The 26,345-nt window shown below is 41.8% G+C and overlaps 1 protein-coding gene across 2 annotated transcripts in view; it reads right to left on the bottom strand.

Moving 5' to 3' along the window:
* Window positions 1–24,918, bottom strand: part of FAM47E (family with sequence similarity 47, member E) — a 62,341-nt gene extending 37,423 nt beyond the window's left edge. The window contains exon 1 of one of the 2 annotated variants that reach the window (XM_011966207.1): window positions 24,838–24,918. In XM_011966207.1, the coding sequence (XP_011821597.1) occupies window positions 24,838–24,918 (81 nt within the window). Of the gene's footprint in view, window positions 1–7,930; window positions 8,313–24,837 lie in introns of those variants that run through there. The other variant, XM_011966206.1, reaches the window with a different exon arrangement.
* Between the last annotated feature and the right edge of the window lie 1,427 nt (window positions 24,919–26,345).

Here is a 26,345-nt window from a genome sequence, read left to right as displayed (position 1 = left end):
GGTGGAGGTTGCAGTGAGCTGAGATTGTGCCATAGCACTGCAGCCTGGGCAACAGAGTGAGACTCCATCTCAAAAAAAAAAAAAAAAAAAGAATGCCTGCAAACAAACATATGAAAAAATGCTCATCATCACTGGTCATTAGAGAAATGCAAATCAAAACCACAATGAGGTATCATCTCATGCCAGTTAGAATGGCGATCATTAAAAAGTCAGGAAACAACAGATGCTAGAGAGGATGTAGAGAAATAGGTACGCTTTCACACTGTTGGTAGGAGTGTAAATTAATTCAACCATTGTGGAAGACAGTGTGGTGATTCCTCAAGGATCTAGAATGAGAAATACCATTTGACCTAATGATCCCATTACCGGGTATATACCCAAAGGATTATAAATCATTCTACTACAAAGACACATGCACACGTATGTTTATTGCAGCACTATTCACAACAGCAAAGACTTGGAACCACCCAAATGTCCATCAGTGATATACTGGATAAAGAAAATGTGGCACATATACACCATGGAATACTCTGCAGCCATAAAAAAGGATGAGTTCATGTCCTCTGCAGGGACATGGATGAAGTTGGAAACTATCATTCTCAGCAAACTATCACAAGAACAGAAAACCAAACACCACGTAAGTGGGAGTTGAACAATGAGAACACATGGACACAGGGAGGAGAAGAACACATACTGTGTCCTGTCAGGGGTCATGGGGCTAGGACAGGGATAACATTAGGAGAAATACCTAATGTAGGTGACGGGTTGATGGGTACAGCAAACCACCATGGCACGTGTATACCGATGTAACAAACCTGCATGTTCTGCATATGTACCCCAGAACTTAAACAAACGTAAAACTTAAAAAGACATAAAACTTTAAAAAAACATAAAACTTAAAAAAACATAAAAAGAATGACTGCCTATGGAGAGGGCAGAGGAACAGAAGTGGAGAACAGGGTTGCAAAGGAGTGAATGAATAAGAGAGGGTCTTGCATACAATTGGTAGTGGAGTGCCATGAATTTAAGATTAACCAATGCTCTGCACCTGAAGTAGAAAAAAATGTTGCCAGAAAAATAGTTACTTGGTGGCAATGAGATACAATTCAAAGAATGCTTTGTGGGTTATGAAATACTAAAATAATACCTGCCCCAAATCCAAGTTAGTTTGCAGTAATAGGAACAAAATCATGGGACAGATGGTGAAACAAGACCCAGAGCTTATATCAGGTACTAGATAAAGCAGGAGGTGTTGTCAAAATTCCATGGCAATTTTATGTGAATCTTGCTGATTTCTTGCCAGCTGCATCAGACATGAGCAGAGATTATGATTTGGAGTCTCATGGCTTAATATATGTTTTAGTCAGTCCAGTCCACTATAACAAAATACCATAGACTGAGTGGTATATAAGCAACAGAAACAGTTCTGAAGACTGGAAGTCTGAGATCAGGATGCCAGCATGGTCAGGTTCTGGTGAGGACCCTCTTCCCAGATGCAGACTGACTACTTCTCGCTGTTTTGTTACATGGCAGAAAATAGGGCAAGAGAACCGTCTGGGGTACATTAATAATGCTGGGCAACTCGCCCACAGCCTACATCTCAGCAGTTCTCCTTCGGTAAAATAGACCTAACAACAGTCTATGTTATAAGATTGTTATGGGATGCAATATAAGAATAATGTAAAGCTACACTTTCCAATAGAAATGTAATGCAACCCACAATTGTGAGCCACATAAGTATCCATTTTCTAGTAGTCATTTTTAAAAGTAAAGAGAAACAGATAAATTAATTATAATAATATATCTTGTTTAGCTCCACACAACAAAAATATGATTTTAACATGTAATCAACATAAAATATTACCGAGATATTTTACATTATTTTTCATACTAAATCTTTAGAGTTTGGTGTGTATTTTACTTTCAGCACATCTTAATTCTGACAAGCCACATTTCAAGTATTCATTTGCCACACGAGGCTGGTAGCAACCATATTAGACAATAGAAATAATAAGTATTTAGCCAAGTGCCCAGCACAAAGAGGCACTCAAGGAATATTGGCTCAAACACATTCCTTGGGTGTATTAGGTCGTTTTTACATTGCTCAAAAGAAATACTGAGGCTGGGTAATTTATAAAGTGGTTTGTTTGGCTCACAGTTCTGCAGATCATAGAGGAAGCATGGTAATGGCAACTGCTTCTAGTAAGGTCCTCAGGAAGCTTACAGTCATGGCAGAAGATGAAAGGGGCACAGGCATCTCACATGGTGAGAGTGGGAGTAAAAGAAAGAGGGAGGAGGTGCCATACATTTTTAAACAACCAGAACTTGTGAGAACTCACTCACTATTGCAAGGACAGCACCAAGCTATTTATGAGAGATCCACCCCCCTGACAAAATACCTCCCACAAGGTCCCACCTCCAACACTGGGGATTACATTTTAACATGAGATTTGGAGAGGACAACTATCCAAACCATATCACTAAATTTATCCATAAGTTTTCTGTATTCCTTACTCTATTATAAGCATAGAAAAGATTTGTTGGCAACACAAGTTTGAAATCACATATAAGTCACATACTTCCTCCATTTCAGCTATTCGTGTCCTGTTTGCTCCAAGAAATAAGATGTTCCCCCTTTTTCCTTCTCATATGAGAAGATACCTGTTAGCCCTCAACCTGCTCAGATGAGGGACTTTCCTGCCGAGAACCAATGTGAAGAGTGTAGCTTCTATAAAGGATTTCACTGGATTTTTGTACTAATGAACAAAATTTTATTTGGATGAGTAGATATTTAATGTGCTTTTATTACCACTGGAGTTAAAAGTATATTATAAGTTCTTATGTCTTTAAAACTAGAGAGAGGATTCTGGGAAGACGGCAGAGTAGAAAGCACCAGGAATCTGACTTCCCACCTAAACAATTGTTCTAGCAGAATCTGTCTGACATAACTATTTTAAAACTTTGGGGTCTATTGAAAGCTTGCAACTTCTAGGGGAAGAGTTGGACAGTAAGCTGCAGTTAATTTCAGTGAATTTCAGCACAGTAATAGCCAAGAGTAGCCAAATCCTACTCCTCAGCCCTGTATCAGGCAGCCGTGTATGTGTTCCTGGAGCAGTATGCACACAACTTGCTGGAATCAAGGTTGGGAAAAAAAAAACCAAACTGTCCTCCAAATAGTAGGGCTCTGATTGCTGATTGTTGCTTTACGAAGGTGCAGAAAAAGAAACGACAGCCATTGTTTTGTTGTTGCACTTTCCCCCACATTGTGGCAAACCGCACCTCCTCTGGCTGAAGCAACTTCCAGGGGATTAAAACGATTAGAGCCTTTTTCTGCCTTCATTTTTCTCTTTTTCTCCATTTTTGGAAGCCAGACATTGAAGGCTATGACATTCAAAAACAACTGTATATACAGAAGATATTAGAAAGTCACTGTGCATGCCCAGGGACAGGCTTAGAAAAGACCCAAGAAGACTGTAAGCTTATACTTCAGGCTATTTCCTCAGCACAGAGACAGCCTACAACAATAAAAAACAAAAAGCTAGTAAACCATGTGGGAGGAAAATAATCTGATTTTCAGAATTACCAGATTATTAGATTCAAAAGTCAAGTTTTCAACAACAACAACAAAAAAACAAGAGATACAAAGAAACAGGCAAATATGGCCCATTCAAAGGAAAAAATAAACCAACAGAAATTGTCCCTGAAAAGGACCTGATGGAGGATCTATTAGACAAAGACTTTAAAACAGCTGTCTTAAAGTTACCCAAAGAACTAAAAGAAGATGTGGAAAATATCAAGAAAATGATGTATGAACAAAATGGAAATATCAATAAAGAGACAGAAAACCTAAAAAGAAACCCAAAAGAAATTGGTTTCCAGAAATTTTCTGGAACTGAAAAGTACAATAGCTAAAATTTAAAAAAACACTTGCTAGAGAGATTCAATGGCAGATTTGAGCAAGCACAGGAATCAACAAACCTGAAGAAAGGACAAGGAAAATTATTGAATCTGAGGAATATAAAGAAAAAAAACTGAAGAAAACAGAGCCTAAAGGACCTGTAGGACATCGTCAAACAGCCCCACACATGCTTGGTGGGGAGTCCTTGAGGAGAAGTGAGAGGGAGAAAGCGGCAAAGAGATTATTCAAAGAAATTATGACCAAAACCTTTCCAAATTTAATGAAAGACATGAATATAAATATCCAAGAAGCTCAATGACCTCCAAGAAGGATAAATTTAAAGACACACCAAAAGTATTACCATCAAACTATTAAAAGCCAAAGACAGAAAATTTTGAAAGCCACAAGAGAGAAGTGATCATCACATATAAGGAATCCTCAATAAGATTATCTGCAGATTTCTCATCAGAAACTTCAGAGGCCAGAAGGCAGTGGGCTGATATAAAGTGCTAAAAGAAAGAAACTATCAACTAAGACTCCTATATCCAGCAAATCTGCACTTCAAAAGCTGGAGGATTCACACTTCTTTGTTTCAAAACTTACCACAAAGTTACAGCGATCAAAACAGTGTGGTACTGGTGCAAAGACAGACATATAGACCAAAGGAATAGAACACAGAGTCCAGAAATAAACCCTCATAGTATCTTTAACAAGGGTGCTAAGATTATCCAATGGGGAAAAGATGATCTTTTTGACAAATGGTGCTGGGAAAACTGCCACATACAAAAGAATAAAGCTGGACCCTTACCTGATACCAATTACAAAAATTAATGCAGACTAGATCCATAACCTAAATGTAAGAACTAAAACTATAAAACTCACAGAAGAAAGCATAGGGCAGAAGCTTCACAACATTAGAATGGGCAATAATTTCTTGGATATAACACCACAAGCACAGACAACAACAACAAAAAAAACCCACAAATTGGATTGTATTACAATTTCAAAATTTTGTGCATCAAAAGATAGTTTTAACAGAGTAAAAAAGGCAACCCACAGAATGGGAGAAAATATTTGAAAATCATGTATCTAATAAGGGATTAATATCCAGAATATAGAGAAAACTCCTAAAACTCAACAATAACAAAAAACACGATTCAAAAAAGAGCAAAGGACTTGAATAGACATTTCTCCAAGAAGATATACAAACAGCCAGTAAGCACATGAAATGATGTTCAACATCATGAATAATTAGGGAAATACAGATCAAAACAACGAGATACCACCTCACCCTTATTAAGATGGCTACTATTTAAAAAAATAATAATAATAAGTGTTGGCAAGGATGTGGAGAAATTGGAACCCTTGTGCACTGTTGGTGGGAATGTAAAAGGGCACCACCGGTGTAAAATGGTGGTTTCTTAAAAACTGAAAGTAGAATTACCATATGATCCAATTTCCAAAAGAAGTGATAGCAGTATCAAAGTGGTATCTGTACACCTGTGTTTATAGCAGCATTATTCACAGTAGTAAAATGTGGAAGCAGTCCAAGTGACTATTGGTGGATGACTGAATAAGCAAAATGTGGTATACGCATACAGTGGCATATTATTCAGCCTTAAATAGGAAGGAAATTTTGATATATGGTATAACATGGATGAATCTTGAGGACATTATGTTAAGTGAAATAAGACAGTGACAAAAAGGCAAATACTGCATTATTCCACTTATATGTGATACTTAGCGTAGTCAAATGGTGGTTGCCAGGGGCTGGGCGGAGGGGAGAATGGCGGTTATTGCTTAATGAATACAGTTTTGAAAGATGGAAAGACTTCTGGAGATGGATAGTGGTGATGGTAGCACAGCAATATGATTGTGCTTAAGGCCACTGAACTGTACACTTAAAAATGATTAAGATAGTAAATTTTATGTTATATATGTTTTACTACAATTAAAAATTGGAAAAAATAATAAACAAAGTTTTTTTTAATGTTGTCTCTGTACCTAACATGACTAAGCACCCTCCTATTCTCCTTCTCCTTCCCATCACATCTCTCCTAGATTATCTTGGGCATCTGAACCTAAGCAGGTGCAACATATTCATTTGATTGCCCCCTTTAAGTCTGCTCCTTGGACTCAGAGTTGCCTTTACCTGCCTACTTCTTGGTTATCACTAGGCTGAGCTAGGAGTTCTGCCAACTGCTAGTCGCTGTGCTAAAGATAAATGTAGTATGAGGAAACAAACTCACCAGTGCCCTGGCAGGATCCTTCAGCCAGCCCACAGAGCAGTTGTTGCCCATTTGTCTTGGACACTGCACACTCATATTTTCAGAAAGGGACAAACAGGTTCCCTGAGCTAGATCAAAAATCAGCTGGGAAGTGGAGGTAGAGAAAACTCTGTTCCTAGCTCCTGAAGACTGTGAACCAGACCTGGAAACGCTAGGCTAACCCAAAGTAACCTGGGAACATTCAGCCTGACCTGGGTCAACCCTGATGCAAAGGAATATTTAGAGTCTTGGCAGGAAGAGACCTAATAATTCCATAGCCTTCCTTATGGGTCATGGCTCCCCATTAGATACAGAATAAATTCAGACTCTTTAAGCCGGTATTCAAAGCCTCCCAGGTCTGGCCAGCTCACCTATCTTCCCTTATTTCCCAGTCCTTCTCTCTATATCATTATAGGGCTACACTGCAAACTCAACTATGGGTCTGATACAGTTTGGATAAATGTCCCCACCCAAATCTCATGTTGAATTGTAATCCCCAGTGTTGGAGATGGGGCCTGATGGGAGGTGATTGGATCATGGGGGTAGATTTCTCAGGAATGGTTTAGCACCAGCCTCTTGGTGCAGTTCTTGTTATAGTGAGTGAGTTCTTGTGAGATCTGGTTGTTTAATAGTGTGTAGCACCTCTCCCCTTCCTCTCTGTTGCTCTTGCTCTGGCCATATGATGTGCCTGCTCCTACTTCACCTTCTGCCATGATTGTGAGTTTCCTGAGGCCTCCCCAGAAGCTGAGCAGATGCCAGCATCATGTTTCCTGTGCAGCCTGTGGAACCACGAGCCATTAAACCTCTCTTCTTTAGAAATTACCCAGTCTCAGTTATTTCTTTATAGCATTGTGAGAATGAATGGACTAACACAGGGTCCAAACTCCTGGGTTTTTCCTCAGAATAACTGTACTTTAGTCTCTGAGATACTAATGATAAACGGAGGAGGATTGGGACAGACAGACATCCAAAGGACTAAAATTAACTCTGAGTCCTATATACCTTCACTGTTTTTCATACTATCTCAAGCCAACTTTTACCTTGTAAACCAAAAATAAAACTCTAAGGCCCTGCAACCATCTGAATGGACTTTCTCAGCCAGGGAGGGCACTTTTAAAAGTAAACCTGAGAGACTGGTTCAGGCCACGATGGGAAGTGGGGTTGGACATGCCAGATTATACCATTCCAGCATTAACATCAACACAGACTTTAAATCTGATAAGAAACATTTTACAGCCGGGCGTAGTGGCTCACGCCTGTAATCCCAGCACTTTGGGAGGCCGAGGTGGGCGGATCACAAGGTCAGGAGATCGAGACCATCCTGGCTAACACAGTGAAACCCCGTCTCTACTAAAAACACAAAAAATTAGCCGCGTGTGGGGGCAGGCACCTATAGTCCCAGCTACTGGGGAGGCTGAGGCAGGAGAATGGTGAACCTGGGAGGCGGAGCTTGCAGTGAGCCGAGATCATGCCACTGCACTCCAGCCTGGGTGACAGAGTGAAACTCCGTCTCAAAAGAAAAAAAAAAAGAAACATATTTTACAACCTATTCTCTCTGAAGCCTACTACCTGAAGGCTTCCTCTGCAAATAAGAACTTCAGTCTCCACAATCCTTTGTCTTAATCCAGACATTTCCTTTCTACTGATCCCAGGTCTTTAGATAAACAACCAGTTGTCAACCAGAAATTTTTTAAACCCACCTTTAAGAGGCCCCGACCCCCACCCCCCCCCCAACACCCTACCCCACCACTTTCCGTTGTTTCACCTTTCTGGACCAAACCAATGCATTTCTTAAATGTATTTGATTGAAGTCTCATGTCTCTCTAAAATGTAAATGTCTCCCAAAAATGTTCTAAGCTGCACCCCAACCACCTTGGGCGCATGTTCTCAGGATCTCCTGAGGGCTGGGTTATAGGCCAGAGCCACTCATATTTGACTCAGAATATATCTCTTCAAATATTTTACAGAGTTTGATTCTTTTCATCAACAACCTAGATGTGGGTTCTACCAGGCTGCTGCAGTTTTTATCCTGTGTTTTTCACAGATCACCTTTGATCATCTCATTATTTGAAATAAATACAATATGAAAAAGTTTCAGACTTGGTCAAAGTCCAAAGACATCTTGATTGCTACAAAAGCAAAGGAACTTAGATAATTGAGTGTATACTGGAATGAATCATTTAACATCTGTTTGTTTTCATTATTTTCCTTTAACATTCTTGTGAGAACTATAAAGTGACTTAAACCTGAATAACCAGTTTGACAGGTTTCTGTTGGGTGGGGACAACCAAAAAAAAAAAAAACAAAAAATGTTCTTTAATCTCTCCAAGCCACTTCTGATATGTAAAAAATTCAAACCAGTTGTTATACTTTGCTCTGGTGCCAGAGGTTATAAAAGACAGGTAAGAGTATGACATTGGCACCAGTCTGCCAGGAACGAATCCTAGCTCTACTGTTTACTAGCTGTGCAACCTGGGGAAAGTTATCTAACTTCTCTGTGCCTTGGGGTCCCATCTGCTAAAATGCGGATACTAATAGCACTTACCTCATCAGATTGTGTGAGGATTAAATTGATTATCACATACAGAGTGCTTAGAACATGCCTAGCATGTGGTTAAGTTCCCAGTAAATATTAGTGTTATAATGCAGAGGATTTCTGAAATGGGGAATCGATCTAGAACTAGTCAATGAATTTCAGTGATTTGTGGGTCTCCTTTGTGAAACAGCAGCATATGGTCTTAAGGTGGTAATATGAACATGAAAAACACCTTCTTTTCTCTTAACAGGTTGATCTCTCTTGAGCCCTTAACTGGGAATCTATCTGTGCTTAGTTCCTAGCTTCATGATCTTGGAGAAGCTAATTATTATCTGAGATTTTTCCAGGTTTTTTCAAATGTAAAATGGGGATAATAATTCCTAGCTCCCACAGTTGTAAAGGAGGTAAAATATGGAGAGTGCCTACTGCTGTCCCTGGCATAGGAGGCTTCTCCTCCAAACTCCTTCTAATCCCCACCTTAGTTTTAGTGAGGACAGGTAGCTTAGAATTATATTTTTAAATATATTTTCCAAAATGAAACTTATCTTAATTTATTTTTATTTTTATTTATTTTTTTGAGACAGAATCTCCCTCTGTCACCCAGGCTGGAGTGCAGCGGTGCGATCTCAGCTCACTGCAAGCTTCGCCTCCTGGGTTCACGCCATTCTCCCGCCTCAGTCTCCGGAGTGGCTGGGACTACAGGCGCTCGCCACCAGGCCCAGCTAATTTTTTTGTATTTTTTAGTAGAGACGGCATTTCATCGTGTTAGCCAGGATGGTCTCGATCTCCTGACCTCGTGATCCGCCCACCTTGGCCTCCCAGAGTGCTGGGATTACAGGCGTGAGCCATCGCGCCCGGCCAATTTATTTTTATTTTTATTTTTCAGGAGGGGCTGCTGGTCCCCACCCTGTCCCTACTATCTTACTTTAATTTCACTATTTAAATAAGGTAAAGAAAAATTTTGTTTGAGAGACAGAGTCTAGCTCTATTTCCCAGGCTAGAATGCAGTGGTACAATCCTAGCTGGCTGCATCACTGCAGCCTCAAACTCCTGGGCTCAACTTACCTTCCCACCTCAGTGTCTTCAGTACCTAGAGCTACAGGCACACACAGCCATGCCCGGCTAGCATTTTTTTCCCTTCCATAGAGATAAAGGTGTTACTATATTGCCCAGTCAGGTCTTGAATTCCTGGTTTAAGTGATCCTCTCACCTTGGCCTGCCAAAGTGCTAGTGAGACAGCCAGGTGGGAAGCGGGTCCCCGGAAAATCTCCAACCGACATGCGCTCCGGGGTGGAGCCTCGCGAAGTTCACGCTGTTTGCAGCCAGGAGGCTTCAAACTTCCTTCACTTCCTGTGTGGAACCTGGGATTAGAATGGTCAAGCAGGAAGCGTTCTAGCAGGGACTCTGGCCTAGAAAGAGTCCCTGTTAACTCCTTTTCACTCAATAAAACTCTGTCTTACTCACCATTCAAATTGTCTGCAAGCCTGAATTTTTGTGGCTGTGGGACAAAGAACGTCATCTTTAGCTTCACTGAGGAAAAGTCCTGAAACATTTTTGACCCTCAACATGGGGCTCAAGAAGCGGTGAGTGAAATGAGGACTCAAAACCTGTCACTGTTGCTCCTAAACCTTTTCATCCTCAGACTTCTGAGAGTGGGAGAAATCACGCCCGCACCCCCCCATCGCTCCCCAGCCTTTTCATGGCCTTTTCTTTCCGTTTTCGGCATGAACCAGAGCAGCGACTCCCCTCCACTCTCCCCTCCCTCCCGGGCTGGGACACAGGGCCCAAGGTGCGGCGGGCAGCTGGCTGGTGTTTTTTTGCCACACGCCCATGGAGTCTCCTCCTCCCTGGGCCAGAAAGGCCAGCTCTGACCGGCAGCGATTAAACTTGTCTCCCTGGTGAAGGAACCACTTGCATAAGAAAAAGAGGTTCTTCCCGAGATATTTTTTAAACTTTTTATCTTTCCTGTTCTCCACCCCATCAGTAGTAACTTTTAAAGTTTTTTTCCTTTTAGAAGACGCTTTACTAAACCAGCCGCCCCCTCAACCGTCACTGTTTGTATTATCTGCAAAGTTTTAGTTCTGAAATGAAGCCTTCCTCTTGTTTTACATCTTAGGGGCATTGCCTGTAACTCCTTGATAGGGCTTTGTTGAGCAATCCTGCCTTAGGGAATGAGCCCGCTCTGGTTTGATAGCTGGCTGTTTTCCTAGCCCTGCCTCTTAAAGAACCCCACCCGGGACTGGGTTTTCTGTGCAGTTATGTGTGTGCGTGTGTGTGTGTGTGTGTGTGAGAGTGTGATGTCTGTAAAAAGAACTCTAATTAATTTGGCCTGAAGAAAGACAAGTGCTCACATCTAATTTTTTTAAGGGAAGATAAAAGCTGTGATGCCTTTCAGTACACGTGACTTTAATCTTTCAGAAATAAAAGCAACCTTAAAGATTATTGGTAAAAAGCAGATGTCGTTAAAATGTAAATAAGTGGGCTGCATAATGCAGGTCAGATGCAAGGTTTGCTAAATGTTTTATGGTTACAAACTGCTTTTTGGGTTGCCAAAAATATGACTTGCTGGCTTCACAGCTGGTAAGGCCTGGGGTCATATGGAACTAACCACACCCTTAATTAAGAAGGCAAAACTTGGCTGCAGTTAGCACACAATTAGAACAACTTACCAGGTTTTAAATTAACGTTAAAAATTCTAGGAGTTACCATTACAACATGTAATTGAGACTACTGGAAATAGATTTACATGCAAGGTGTGTAAGAACAATGTGGTTTTTAAGTAAAAGGTTATAAGGAGGCATGGAAATGTAAATTTTTGCCTAGGGTTAAAGGATTGTTTTGAGTTAGATAGGAAAAGCTGAAGGTTCAAGCAAGTGGTGCAACAATTATGGAAATTAATCTTGCAGAAGAAGTTCTTTCTGTGACCACATTAACTAAATTCAAAAGGGTTATAAAAGGTTTTTGCTTCTTTAAAATTTCTGAGTCATCATTTTGGCAAAATTGTTTATAGTAATCTGGAACGCTGTTTCATAATATCAAGTGCTTTAAACATATTTAACAGCCTTCCAAAAATCAAACTTAAGTTTCAAAATTGTCTTTCCTGACACCTGGCTTTTAGATAGTCCAGAGGGCCCCTGAGACATCCAGAAAAGAGAGGTAAACGAGATGATTTGACATGTTTAGGTAAGTGAAATTGTCAAAATGATGTTCAATCTTCTTTAGGTTATATTTTTGTGAATGATATTAATACATGTTCCAAAACTATGTGGGATTTTCCAAAATTCTAATGTCTAAGTTATGCTACCAATATAATTAAGGTTGTTAGGTTAACTTATTGTAAACCACAGAGAAAACCAAACTCCTTTGTCAGTTGTGTTTCTAAATGTAACTACCCTGGACATTTTGCTATTCACAGACAATTGTTGTCTTGTTTTAATCCTTTTCAAGAGATTATTTATAAGCCATAGAATTTTAACAGGTGCTCTCAAATACAGGCTTGTGATAACTTTGGAGATTGTGACATCGGAATAAAGGAAAATGTACAGAACTCATGAAGAGCTGAAATGTTCATGAATATCAACCAAAGCAAGAATTAACTGAATGAACGGAACTCAGAAAACTAAAGCAAATCTTTTTGACTTTTGCTTGGAATATTGCTTATCCTTGTTTTGTTTCTCAGAGTCAAGGAAACTTATTTTGAACTATTTATGGCCTTTAATAATTAAGCAAAGTACACTTCTGTAACCAAAATTTGGAGCATGTTTGTTTCTCTCTGTTTCCTCTAAAATTTGAAAATTATCTGTGAGTATTCGTGACTTACGGCAATATAGTTGTTTACATCAGTGCAATAAGAATCCATTTCTCTCTTGCAACAGGACACAATTGGAAAAACTGGTTACTTTACCAAGTCTTTGACTGGAAGGGTATGCTTTACTTTAAGGAGTCAAACTTGATTTGCAGCGCCGATAAAAGCCCAGTGGGGAAACTGGCCTCATACCCTTGTTTACGCAGTGCCTGCACAGGGTTCCTATGGTCAGTAAAGAATGCCACTTTTAACAGGTCCAGGAACTCCAAGTTTATCTTGGAACCGTAAGAGGAGAGGATCACCAAACTCACAGGTATTTGAGGATAAACCCATGGCTGGGCTCAGCTTTAAAAGGTCTTACCTGATTCCTTGTGGAACAAACTTCCATCAAAGCCAATCCAAAAGGCCTATGCAGAAATAATAATTCTTGCTGTATTTTAGGCAAATAATCAGGCCAAGTATACAACTGTAAAGTCTATTTTGCAAACAACTCAGTCCTATCATGATTTGTTTGTTTGTTTTTAACAAAAATGAGGACTGGCGAATGAGAAATCATGTTTCAAAACCTATCATATATTTGTCATTACATTATGAACTCACTAATTGTTTTTAAGTTTTTACCTACATTTTAAGACTAATCCTGCTCATTCCTGTCTACCAACCAGCAGTCTCCAACTGCAGCTCAGAAAGAATAAGAGGGATGGGTAATGTGAAAATCTGGATCAATATTCTAGTTCTGAGGAATTATCCTGCAAACCCTGCCAGGTGATGGGAATAAATAGGATGCCCATCACTTGGACGTTTCCTTTTGGGAAAACAAGACCAAGGGAGCTAACCAAAGCCAAGCATCATCCACCCAAATCTAAGTAAGTGTAACTTTAGCTATCAGTTATCTGGGTGTGTCACAAGACATCCTTTCTTCTCCCTTATTGGAGGAGGACTCAGTTCTACAGTTTCACCTTAGCATTCAGCTTATGATAAGGAGTCCATGCAACTCCCCTGAGACACATTTTTGTCCCAAACTCAATTCCAAGCTTTGGGTCAAAGCCCTGGGAAAGAAAACTGGATCTAAGGGATCCAGAGGCAGACAACAACAGCGGTTAAAAGGCATGGCACAGGTGAGCATGGCTGATTTCTGCCAATTAAGCCAAGCCCAAGCTTCCTGTTTCATGGATAAAGGCTACGTTAGTATCCATGGCATAAATGAGGTCTAGGGAATTCAAGGCTACTGACAGTAAGGGAGATAGGGTATATGTGGGTAAGAGTGGATGATTTTCATCCCCTAGACTCCCTGCTTCATGAGTGTAAGTTGTTTTAACACCCAAGGTGCTGACTGCCAAGGTTGTCAGGACTCGGGGACAGAAGGACAGAAGAAGGAAAGAGGGCGACGCTCTTTCCTCTCTCCCTCACATACCCCAGGTATCTACTAGGAAGAGAAGGGAAGCTTCCAACTGAACTTTGTAATAATTTTACTGGGCATAAACTCTCTTGAGCAGAATCCAGGCATTGAACAGGAACTGCTGCAGGAAGGAGCACAGGAGCCATGGCCCATCGTATGGACAGACAGGGAGGGGCAGGTGAGGCCTGAAAGTCATGCTTGCTTTCTCAGCAGGGAAGCTTATAGCCTGGGGCAAGGTCTGAGTTCTCCCACAGGCTTCCTGGAGATTAATTTGCCACTGTTAGGAGGGCACAGAGGGAGCAAGACCAGCCTCACCAACTGTGTGCGAGTTGGGTTAGGCCTATTGTTACTGGCTTTCCCCCACTTTCTTAGTGACAGAGGTGGCCATAATCCCCTCTGGAACATAACCCCATTGGCCCAAAAACCACCCTGCATCCCCGACAGTGGCCACAGCAAGCCTTGCCCAAGGAGAGTCTGAGCTCAGACTTGTCTAACCCTGCACCCACCTCCTGGTTTTTCTCTACCCATCCCAACAGCCAATCACAAAAGACATAAACTTTTGGGAGCTTCATGGCCCTTACCATTACCTGAGAACCCCAAATACGTATCCTGGCCAACTTAGGGCAAGCTAATATCCCCATTCTACTATACTAGCTGGTGCTCTCTTGAAAGCACCACCTCCTGGCTGGAGGCCATCCAACTCGGGACATTATAGCAATTAATGACAGAATAACCCTGCTCCAAGGGAGGAGAAAACAACACCTAATTCCACTGCCTGCAACATCCTGGCTAACCAGAGGGCCTGGGTCTGTCCACATAAAAACTTCACTGCTAGCATAACCAGCATTCAAGAAAGCCGGCACACTAAACATATCTACAACCAAGGACTCTCACAGAGTCTACTTCACTCCCCTGACACCTCCATCAGAGCAGGTGCTGGTATGCACAGCTGGGAAACCTGAAGACAGATCACATCATAGGAATCAGGTATTTCTCAGCACCAGCCTGGAGCCTGGAGCCCCACTGGGTGACTAGACCCAGAAGAGCAATAATAATCATTCAGTTCAGCTCCCAGAAAGCCACATCCCTAGGGGAAGGGAAAGCATACCACATCAAGGGATCATCTTGTAGGACAGAAGAATCTGAACAGCGGCCTTGCGTTCCAGCTTTTTCCACTAAAACCGTCTACCCAAATGAGAAGGAATCAGAAAAGTAATTCTGGTAATATGACAAAACAAGGTTCTATAACACCCCACAAAAGACCACACTAGCTCCCTAGCAATGGATCCAAACCAAGAAAATCATCTCTGAACTGCCAGATGAAAAAGTCAGAAGGTTGATTATTAAGGCTACTCAAGGAGATACCAGAGAAAAGTGAAAACCAACGTAAAGAAATTTAAAAAACAATACAGGATATGGATGAACAATTTTGCAGAGAAACAGACGTCATAAAGAAAAAACAATCACAACTTCTGGAAATTAAAGACACACTTAGAAAAATATAAAGTGCACTGGAAAGTGTCAAGAATAGACTAGAACAAGTAGAAGAATTTCAGAGCTTAAAAGCAAAGCTTTTGAATTAACCCAATCTGACAGAGACAAAGAAAAAATAATTTAAAAATGAATAAAGCTTCTATGAAATTAGGGATTATGTTAAACAGCCAACCCTAAGAATAATTGGTGTTCCTGTGGAACAAGAGAAATCTAAAAGTTTGGAAAATTTATTTGAGGGATTCCTTGGCCTTGCTGGAGATCCTGATATCCAAATACAAGAAACTCAAGGAACACCCAGGAAATTCATCACAAAAAGATCATTACCTGGGCACATAGTCATCAAGTTATCTAACATCAAGATGAAGAAAAGGATCTTAAGAGCTATGAGGCAAAAGCATCATGTAACCTATAAAGGAAAATCTATCAGATTAATAGCAGATTTCTCAACAGAATCTCTACAAGCCAGAAGGGATTGGGGTAGTGTCTTTAGCCTCCTTAAGCAAAATAATTGGCAGCCAAGAATAGTTTATCCAGTAAAACTAAACTTCATAAATAAATAAGAGACAAAGTATTTTTCAGACAAATAAATGCTGAGACTAATTTGCCACAAGCCAGCACTACAAGAAATGCTAAACGGAATTCTAATTTTTTTTCTTTTTTTAGATGGAGGCTTACTCCATCACCCAGGCTGGAGTGCAGCGGCACAATCTCAGCTCACTGTAACCTCCACCTTCCGGATTCAAGTGATTCTCCTGCCTCCACCTCCTGAGTAGCTGGGATTACAGGCACACACTACCACGCCCAGCTAATTTTTGTATTTTAGTAGAGATGGCGTTTCACCATGTTGGCCAGGCTGGTCTCTTAACTCCTGACCTCAAATGATCTGCCCCCACTTCGGCCTCCCCAAGTGCTGGGATTACAGGTGTGAGCCACCGCACCCAGCTGGGATTCTAAATCTTGAAATAAAACCTCAAAGAAGACAAAATAGAAACTCCTTAAAGCATAATTCTCTCAGGGCCTATAAAACAACAATACAACAAAAAAAAAAATGGTATTCAGGCACCAACTAGCACAATGAATAAAAAAGTACCTTACATCTCAATACTAAAGTTAAATGTAAATGGCCTAAATGCTCCACGTAAAAGATACACAATGGCAGAATGGATAAAAATCAAGCAACCAGGTATCTGCTATCTTAAAGAGACTCACCTAATGCAGAAGAATTCATGTAAACTTAATGTAACGGGCTAGAAAAAGATATTCCAGGCAAATGAACACCAAAAGCAAACAGGAATAGCTATTCTTATATCAGACAAAACAGACTTTAAAGCAACAACAGTTTAAAAAGACAAAGAGGCGGCACATTATATAATGACAAGAGGATCAGTCCAACAGGAAAATACCACAATCCTAAATATATATTCACCTAACACTGGAGCTCCCAAATTTATAAAATATGTATTACTAGACCTAAGAAATGAGATAGATGGTAATTCAATAATAGTGGGGGACTTCAATACTCCACTGACTGCACTAGACAGATCATCAAGACAGAAAGTCAACAAAGACTCAGAAATCTCCACTAAAGAACTTTTCTATGCAACCAGACACCACCTGTTCCCCAAAAACTACTGAAATAAAAAATAACTAAATAAAAGAACAAAAATTAGCTGGGCCTAGTGGTGTGCATCTGAAGTCCCAGTTACTTGGAAGGCTGACCTGGGAGAATTGCTTGAGTCTGGGAGGCAGAGGTTGCAGTGAACTGAGATCATGCCACTGCACTCTGCCTGAGTGACAGAGAGAGATCCTGTCTCAATAAAATAAAAAAAGCATTTTAAAAAAAAAGTTATAATTGTAAATTCTTTCTCTGCCCTTTTAAGATGTATGTAAAGCTTCTTAAAAGCTTTAAAAAAGTCTGCCACCTTTACAACACAGGAATGTTTTTCTTAAGGACTTGGGAGTGAACCCTTTGAAGTGTAATCATCAAGAAAGATAGCCCCTCCTCTCTCCATTTCTGTGGGAGGCCAGGAGCCTAACTCTAAGGTGCCTGGCTCTAAGTTGCAAAACTACCTCCTTCATAAAGATATGAGAAGTTTTATTTTTCCTTTGGATAAAGGCAATAACACAGATGGCCATCACAATTATCCAGTGAATTTAGGATGAACTATGTGTGACAATGGTGCTGTCAAGTCCTCTTGCCTGAAAACGTGTATGTAATGGACTGTATCTGCCTAGATATAGAAAAGGGTAAGATTTCTTTCTGATTTTGCAATCTACAATCTCTTTAGCAGATTACCTGTGATGCAAGTCACATTCTGGTTTAATACCTATCCAATAATAAATTGTCTTTCCCTTCTGTGTTTGTGGGGAGGTCTCCTGGTTTGGCAGGATATTTTATTTTTAATTACATTCCGCCAACGTCATCAGAACCTGGGGAGACAGGGCATGACTGTGTCACACATCCCTCAGGGGTAGGGGTAGCAGTCCAAAGATCAAGCCTGAATGTCCCAAGACATACTGATCTTCAGTAGTCCAGGGAGATCCTGAGGGTGGAAAGCAGGCCAGGGACACTCTCCTTTTAGTGAGGTGGAGTCAGAGTGGAGAGTCCAAATACCAGTTATGAGGTCCCTTGAAGGAGGGTTATGGGAAAGCATGGTTGTGACTGGGCCTTGAGGGACTATGGGCTAACCTGCTATGCTTCTCACACTTTACTCATGGGTCATAGGTTGTTCTTGTTCAAATGCAAATTTTGTTCAATTGACCCAGACCAGGGCCTGAGAGTCTCTATCTCTAACAAGCTCCTAGCTGGTTCCAACACAATGTCTTGGGATCACACTTTGAGTAGCGAGGGATTAGAGGAAGAGAGTGGTGATAATGAAGACAGTTGTGATAATATTATCATGCACATCATATTCTGATTCTGATTCTGAATTATACAGGATCCTGCTATCTTCTGACAGTACCCAGCCAAATGTTGACTTCTGGCTAAGTAGGACCCAATAAGGGGTGGGCTGCCATAGCATTCCCCAGGATGCAGATTACCCAAAACTCACTGGAAATTTACCAAGGAGACAATTCTGTCTCCCAAAGCCTTCCACAGGCCAAGCACTCTATGTGTTTGGAGGGAACACTTGGTTAAGCCACTTGCAGAAATGAGCTGAGGTTAAAATAAAGTACTTCCAAGGAGGGTAGTTTTCATTAACACCTGGAGGACTGTTTTACTGAACAGTGTACAAACATGCCCCCAGAGCTGGACTGACAAGGGTTGACATCTGCCACCAGCCGCCACCTTTAATATTGAACAATTATATGGCTTTGAAGAGGTGTGAAATTATCATTAGTCTGATGCATCCACCTGTCAAGGTCTGATCCTGTCAGAGAATTCTTACACCTACATGGTCCATTCCCATGCACGAGGCTTCACCTGGGCCTCTTCCCACCTGCCTTTCTTCTGAGCTTCAGCTTGGAACTCTTGCCTGACCAAGACTTAAACTAGTCACTCAGCTGGGGCTTACTAGTCCTCCATAGTAGAAATATCCATGACCAGGGTCTTCTTCCCCTACCCAGACCTTTGAAAAATTAATAGATGTGAAGTCCTTAGAACAGAGCTTGGCATATAGCAAGTAATATTTACCTTTTGCTAAGACAGAGTAAATAGAGTTTGAGAGAACTTCAATAGTGACAAGCAAAGGATGGGTTTGTGCTGTTGACTCTGAAAGAATGTGAAGGACCAAAACCCTCCTCTGGCAATTACCTGGAACTTGAGAGGCTCCTCTAGGATAGGGCTGGTGGAAGCAGCGGAGAGAAAAGGACTAAGGAGAAGACAGGAAAAAGGCCGTGCATGGTGACTCATGCCTGTAATCCCAGCACTTTGGGAGGCCGAGGCAGGTGGATCACCTGAGGTCAGGAGTTTGAGACTGGCCTAGCCAATATGGTGAAACCCCATCTCTACTAAAAAATACAAAAATTAGCTGGGTGTGGTGGCTCACGCCTATAGTCCCAGCTACTGGGGGTGCTGAGGCACAAGGATTGCTTGAACCCAGGAGACGAAAGTTGCAGTGAGCTGAGATCACACCACTGCACTCCAGTCTGGGCAACAGAGTGAGACTTGGTCTCAAAAAAAAAAAAGAAGATAGGAAAGATGATGCCCAGATATTCATGAATTGGACACTGGAAGGATTGGAGACTGAATTTAGAAGTATTATTTTGTACCACTGAATATTAAGATTTTTCTTCAGATAAAGGATTGGGCCTGCCCAGCCTCCCTGAAATTCTGTGTAGTCCTCATTCTTAAATGTGCAGTTTCCTTTTGTTGTTTAATATAGAGATATTAGTACACCAGGTGGATCTCTTCATGGTAGTCACCTGTTGTTACAGAGTTTGGGATGAATTCCACAACATCATGTGGCATAGATTAAGGAATATGCATTTTTTTCCTTTGATTTTTATTTTAGGTTCAGGTGGTACATGTGCAAGTTCGTTACACAGGTAAGCTGCGTGTGGCTGAGGTTTGGTGTGTGAAGGATCCTGTCACCAAGGTAGTGAGCACGATACCCAATAGGTAGGTTTTCAACCCACACTCCTCACCCACATCCCCCTTCAAGTAGTCTCCAGTGTCAATTGTTCCTGTCTTTGTGTCTGTGCATGTTTGATGCTTAGCTCTTTAGCTCATAAGTGATAACACATATTTTGTTTTCTGTTCTTGCATTAGTTGGCTTAGAATAATGGGGAATAGGCCGGGTATGGTGGCTCACGCCTATAATCCCAGCACTTTGGGAAGCCGAGGTGGACGGATCACAGGTCAGGAGTTCAAGACCAGCCTGGCCAACGTGATGAAACCCTGTCTCTGCTAAAAATACAAAAAATTAGCCAGACGTGGTGCCAGGCCCCTGTAATCCCAGCTACTCAGGAGGCTGAGGCAGGAGAACCGCTTGAACCCAGGAGGCAGAGGTTGCAGTGAGCTGAGATTCTACCACTGCACCCCAGTCTGGGCAACAAGAGCGAAACTTCATCTCCACGCCGCCCCCCCGCCCCTGCCAAAAAAAAGAGGAATAATGGGGAATAGGCTTTAGAGGGGAAAAGAAAAACTCCCCAGGCCAGGACCAGTGAGGCAGTGGTCGCCCAAGCTTACCATCAGTGAAGCAGGTGAAGGCTGCTGGGCTGTATGGTTCTGTTCCAGAGGAGAAAGCCTGTCCCCTTCCCCTGCAACAATGAGTTTTTCTTCCTGTGGACAGGTATGTGAAACTGGCCTTGTTCGTAAGGGAATATATAGATTGCATGGTGCCAGGCAGTCTGGATTTAGGGAGCTGACTCTACAGGAGTTGATTAGGAATCAACTAGGGACCTTGGGGCCTGTGAGTTGTACAGTTTCCCATGGGGAAATAAAGAGGACCAGAAGAAAGCTGCCATCCCCAGGGGAAGCTGAGTGCGTGTGCTGTCTCTGCTGAGAGAATGAAGAAGCCCCTGTGGTCCCAGCTGACCCCAGGTGAGCACCTGGAGGCATTCTTTACAATCTTTCTTCTTATGTAACGGAAAATGCACCTATGACTGGTTATGCCTTTTATTTCTCCCTGGGTAAAAAACTGCCAGAACTTTCTAGAATTCTTTTCCCATCACTGATTTTTTAAAAGATCATATTCTAAGAGGGACCATTACTCACATCAGAAATGGCAGATGAGAAAGAAAAGAAAAGAAGTCTGCACTGTAGTAGCGTGTATCAGGACTTCATTCTTTCTTTAAGAGACAGGATCTAGCTCTGTCACAGGCTGGAGTACAGTGGCACAATGATAGCTCACTGCAGCCTTGAATTCCTGGACTTGAGGAATCCTCCTATCTCACCTTATAAGTAAGCTGGGACTATAGGTACATGCCACCATGCCCATCTAATTTTTAATTTTTTTGTAGAGATAGGGTCTTGCTATGATGCCCAGGCTAGTCTTGAACTCCTGGCCCCAAGCAATCCTCCTGCCTCAGTCTCCCAAAATACTGGGACTACAGGTATAAGCCACCACACCCAGCCTATTTCTTTCCTTTTTATAACTGAATAGTATTTTCCATTGTACGTATATAACATATTTTGTGTATCTATTATTGTCTGATTACATATGGGTCGGTTCCACCTTTTGACTATTGTGAACAATGCTGCTATGAACACTGGTTTACGAGTATTTGTTTGAGTACCTGTCTTCAATTTTGGAGGTTAGATACCTAGGAAGACAGTTGCTAGGTCATACGATAATTCTGTTTAACTTTTTGAAGAACTGTGATTTGCATCTCTATCTCGCTGGTTTGATTCAAAATGGAGGAAACAGTGCTGCTTAAGATAGCTTGCAGTGTGGTTGAAGCAATCACTACTCATTAATATTCTGAAACATTTTACATTGACACTAATAAGAAATAGTATTTATTTATGAAAGAACTGGAAATGCTTACAACTGTTGTAAAGTTAACTGAATAGTAGTATTCTCTGAGGTTTGATGAGTATAGGAGGCTTCTGGGTAATCATTTCAGAGTCTCAGGATATGTCGTGAGTGCAGTGGTTAGGAGTCATGTGGGGACCAGGTTAGTGGTGAGGGGTGGGCTTATTTTTACCCTTTCCATAGTCTAATATCTAAGCCCCTCCTTCACCATTCCACCACTGCACCCCTATCTCTGGTCAAATATCTTCTCCCCACCACTCCAGGCTGACAAAGTCTGCCTCTACCCTCAGACAATCCCGTCTTCACTCTCCATCCCCCCTTTCTCCCCTGAGAAAGAGATGCTGAGTAAACCTGGCTTTCTCGTTTATACAGCTTCTCCCCATGGAACACATCATTAAAGAATAATTGTGACCTCTCGTGTTGTTTATTTAGCCCTGATTTCACAACATGCAGGAAATCAGACAGCCTTGATATTTCATAATATGCTGGCTTTGCCACACTGACTTTAAATCCAACCCAAGCTTCATTTGCTTCTAGAAAGTACCATTAAAGTACCTCAAGTGAGAACAGATTAGAATACATGTCATGTCAGAATATACATTGGATATATTGGAAAGTATATTTTTGGCCACCGGACTGGCAACTCCTTCCTGGCCCTCCATTCTAGTTCAACATCAGGTTCAGGCAGAGGCATTCCCTCTCACACACACTAATTCCAACCTTTGCCCCTCCTGGATGCCCAAGTCACCATGAGTATTCCAATGCCATAGCTTTTTTTTTTTTTTTTTTTTTTTTTGCAATTTTCACTGCTTACCTTTTACTCTCAATAAGCATGAGGCCAGAAGTCCCAAGCAGTGGCTAAGGGATTAAGAGTCTGGCTAAAGCATCTGACTGACTTGCATTTAGTGATACCTTTGCTTCCTACTGGCCAGTAACATTGGACTACTTAGTCAACCTCTGCGTGCCTCAGTTTCCTTATCCTTAAATAAAGATAGAATGTTTACATCATAGGGCATTGTGAGAAGTAAATGAAGTAATGGAAGCCCACTGTCTAGCACAGTGCTTGGCATATGTACAAGTAGCAGATAACATTGCTGACATATTCACCCTTTCTGCCCACTATATTTTTCTCCTCTTTGCTCTCCTGACTCCTCGCCCTCCAACCACACATTCTATTAGTTAGACAACACTACGCTTGTGTTTTCAGGAAAGGGAAGAGAAGAAGGCACATAGGATATCTCCTCCTAGTTCTGTGTTTCAAAAAGTCTGCATTCCTTAGGGGAACAAAAAGGAAAATAAGAATTTGAAGAGGGGAGTTCTCATTTTCCCATAACCCAAAACAAAATAAAAACCAAACCAAACCAAAACAAACTGGAAAAGGCTTCCCTAGTTGGGGGTGCAAAGATGACAAGGAGGAAGCCCTGAGGGCTTCTTGATCGGAGGAGGCAGCAGACAGGGGCATGGGTAACTTCACAGAGATGCCCTGTGGCCTGGCACAGGTGCCTGTGATACAATATAAATGGTGTATGAGCTCTCCTCTGGGATCTGTAAGCCTATCTGCATAAAGCAGTTCTGTAATGTAAGAACTTTGGGATGATAGGTAGGGGAGGAGAGAGGAGAGAGTAATTTTTTCTCATGGATCCTGTATTGCTCAGGATTTAGGATGCTCTACAAACATTTAGGAGTAACATATGTCAAATCACTAGGGTGTGATGGTACATTTTATAGATCACCTTCAATAAGAAGAAAGCCAGGACTTTTAGAAGTATCTTGGAGCCTGACCTATCCCAAAGTAGGCAAGGCCTAGGGCCATTTCCATTCATTTTTAGGCACCTGGAATATTAAAATGATCAATAAGTGATAAAAATACTGTTTCTGTTATTTCTCATGGCATAACAAACCACCCCAAAACTTAGTAGCTTGATATACAGCCATTCATTTGCTCACAATTCCGCAGTTTGGACAGGACTCAGCAGGGACAGCTCATTATCTCTGTTCTGTGGGACATGAGGTTGTATTCATCTGGAAACTTGGTTGGAGTTGTGACATCCATGTGGCCTCTCATTCTCCAGTGTCCCTCCCCACACGGTCTCTTATCATTCAGTGGTCTAATCTGAGCTTCTGACATGGCAGTTGGGTCCCAAGAAGGCAAATGAAGAAGCTGCCAGATCTAAACCTGACACTGGCACATATGGGTTCTGTCATATTCTACTGATCAAAGCAGCTCACAGGGCCAGCCCAGATTAAAGGGAGGAAACAGACTCCACCTTTGACGTGAAGAGCAGCATGAGCCTACAAAAACAGGAAGAATTGTTGGTAGTCCTGTTTGGAGATTATCTACCATACAGGGTTATAAACATTGTGACGTATTTTTTGTTTTATTTTATTGAGATAGGGTCTCACTCTGTCGCCCAGGCTGGAGTGCAGTGACACAATCACTGCTCACTGCAGCCTTGACCTTCTGGGCTCAAGTGATCTTCCCACCTCAGCCTCTCGAGTAGCTGGGACCATAAGCAGGTGCAACCATGCCCTGCTAATTTTTTTATTTTTTTGTAGAGATGAAGTCTTGCTACATTGCCCTGACTGATCTCAAACTCCTGGGCTCAAGTGATTCTCCTGCCTTGGCTTCCCAAAATGCTGGGATTACAGGCATGAGTCACTGTGCCCTGCCTGTTGTGTATTTTAAATGTTTATATTTAACACATTAACACTTTGAACATAAAAATATATAATGACTACATCATTAAACTCGTTTGAGTATAGTATCGACATTCTAAATTTAAAGTAGAGCCCAAAGAGCCCTCTTGCTTCCCCATGATAGCCCTTAGAGTCTGTGAAGAAAGCTCTTTTTCTAAGTCCTGAATGACTGCATAATTTCAACAGGCACCAGTAATCATTCATTAAGTGTACTTGTTCTTCTCAGATAAAGTCTTCTGATTTTAGGTATAGAGAGGTCACCGTTTCTCCTTGCCACAGCATCAGCCTCATTTTCCATTGTCTGTTTGTGTTGCTGTAACACCTGAGATTGGGGAGTGAAAAGAGGTTTATTTGGCTCATGTTCCTGCCGGCTGGACAAGACGCATGGCACAGGTATCTGCATTGGGTGAGGGCCTCAGGCTGCTTCCACTCATGAGAAGGCAGAAAGGGAGCACACATGTGTGAGGCACATGGGCAGAGAGGAAGCTAGAGAGAGAAAGAGGAGGTGCCAGCTCTTTTCAACAACCGGCTCTCTGACAACTCACTCATGCCTGAGGGAGGGCATTAATACATTCATGAACAATCTCTCCTCAGGACCCAAACACCTCCCATTGGGTCCCACCTACAACACTGGGGATCAAATTTCAACATGAGATTTGGAGGGAACACAAATCCAACATAGCAGAGAAGTCACCAGGAAGATTCCTGATTGTCTCCCTGCCCTGGCATCAGCCTCCTCATCTAAATGCTGGGAGCAGTAACCCCTTCCCAAGCCGTCTGCCCCTCCAGAGTGTGTTCAGGGTTATTAGTGCCTGGCAAGCAGGGGCTACTCCCTGGATGAGAGGGCATGTCTCACCTGTAGGGTGAGATGATCCTGTGGCAATAAACTAACAATGCCAATTAGCGGTGTAGACATGTCCTGTAGATCAGAAATGAGGAGGAAGTCCCACAAGGCATTGAGAAACTTAAATCTGGATTTTGGGGCTTTGTGTCAAAAGCTTCTGCACGTAGCTGTGGGTAGAGAAGATGGAACTGAACAGAAAGACAGCCAGGCCAACTGCTGAAAAGCTGTGCCAGCCTCTGTGATAAGACGGAGTTTACTGTGGGATCACAGATTGCTATTTTGGGAATATACATTATTTTCTTAAAAGCTGTTTATATTTTCTGTAATTAGGTCCTTTTTGTTTTATGTTTGTCTTATGTTTTAAAAATGCTAGTTTGGTCTCAGCTGTGTTAAGAAGAACCAAGTTAGAGGTTTTCATTCGGCTTGTCCAGAGTGTTAAAGGGGAAGCGGCTCACTAACCACCTGACATAGTGGAAACAGAGTGAGATCCTCAGAGGGAAGGTAAACTGAGGGCAACTTGAGCTGAAAGCCCTTGTTTAGAAACTCTCCCACAAGTGATACGTTTATCAAATCTGTCTCCATCTCTCCATCCCCACAGTCTGTTACTGTCCTGGTGGCCCAGACAAGAGACAAGAAGGGACCTCAATGAACAATAAAAAGGAAGAGTACCCTGGGATTGGTGGTTCAGGGGTGGAAGGGGTGGGTACTGACTGTAGCAGTCAGAGAGTAGGGGGTGGAAGTCCAATGTGAACATGAATTTCTGAGTGCCAAAGTACCCAGGCAGGCAAGTTACGAAATACTTTTTTCTAGTTAGGGAAGGAGAAGACATATAGATTACAGGAGGACTTCAACCAATGCCTAGGTAGGGGGCATCTGAGGGTTAGTGGGCTAGCATTGCTCCTTAAGCAAACTGGGGCACAGAGCAGAGTTAACGTAACTAACTGGAACTTAACAGCAGAGAAGACGTAGGATTGGGGGAAGAGAAA

This window comes from Mandrillus leucophaeus, unplaced genomic scaffold (assembly GCF_000951045.1).
Source record: "Mandrillus leucophaeus isolate KB7577 unplaced genomic scaffold, Mleu.le_1.0 Scaffold75, whole genome shotgun sequence".
NCBI classification, from domain to species: Eukaryota; Metazoa; Chordata; class Mammalia; order Primates; family Cercopithecidae; genus Mandrillus; species Mandrillus leucophaeus.
Note: the sequence above shows the minus strand (reverse complement) of the source record. Positions and strands in the feature narration are given on the sequence as shown.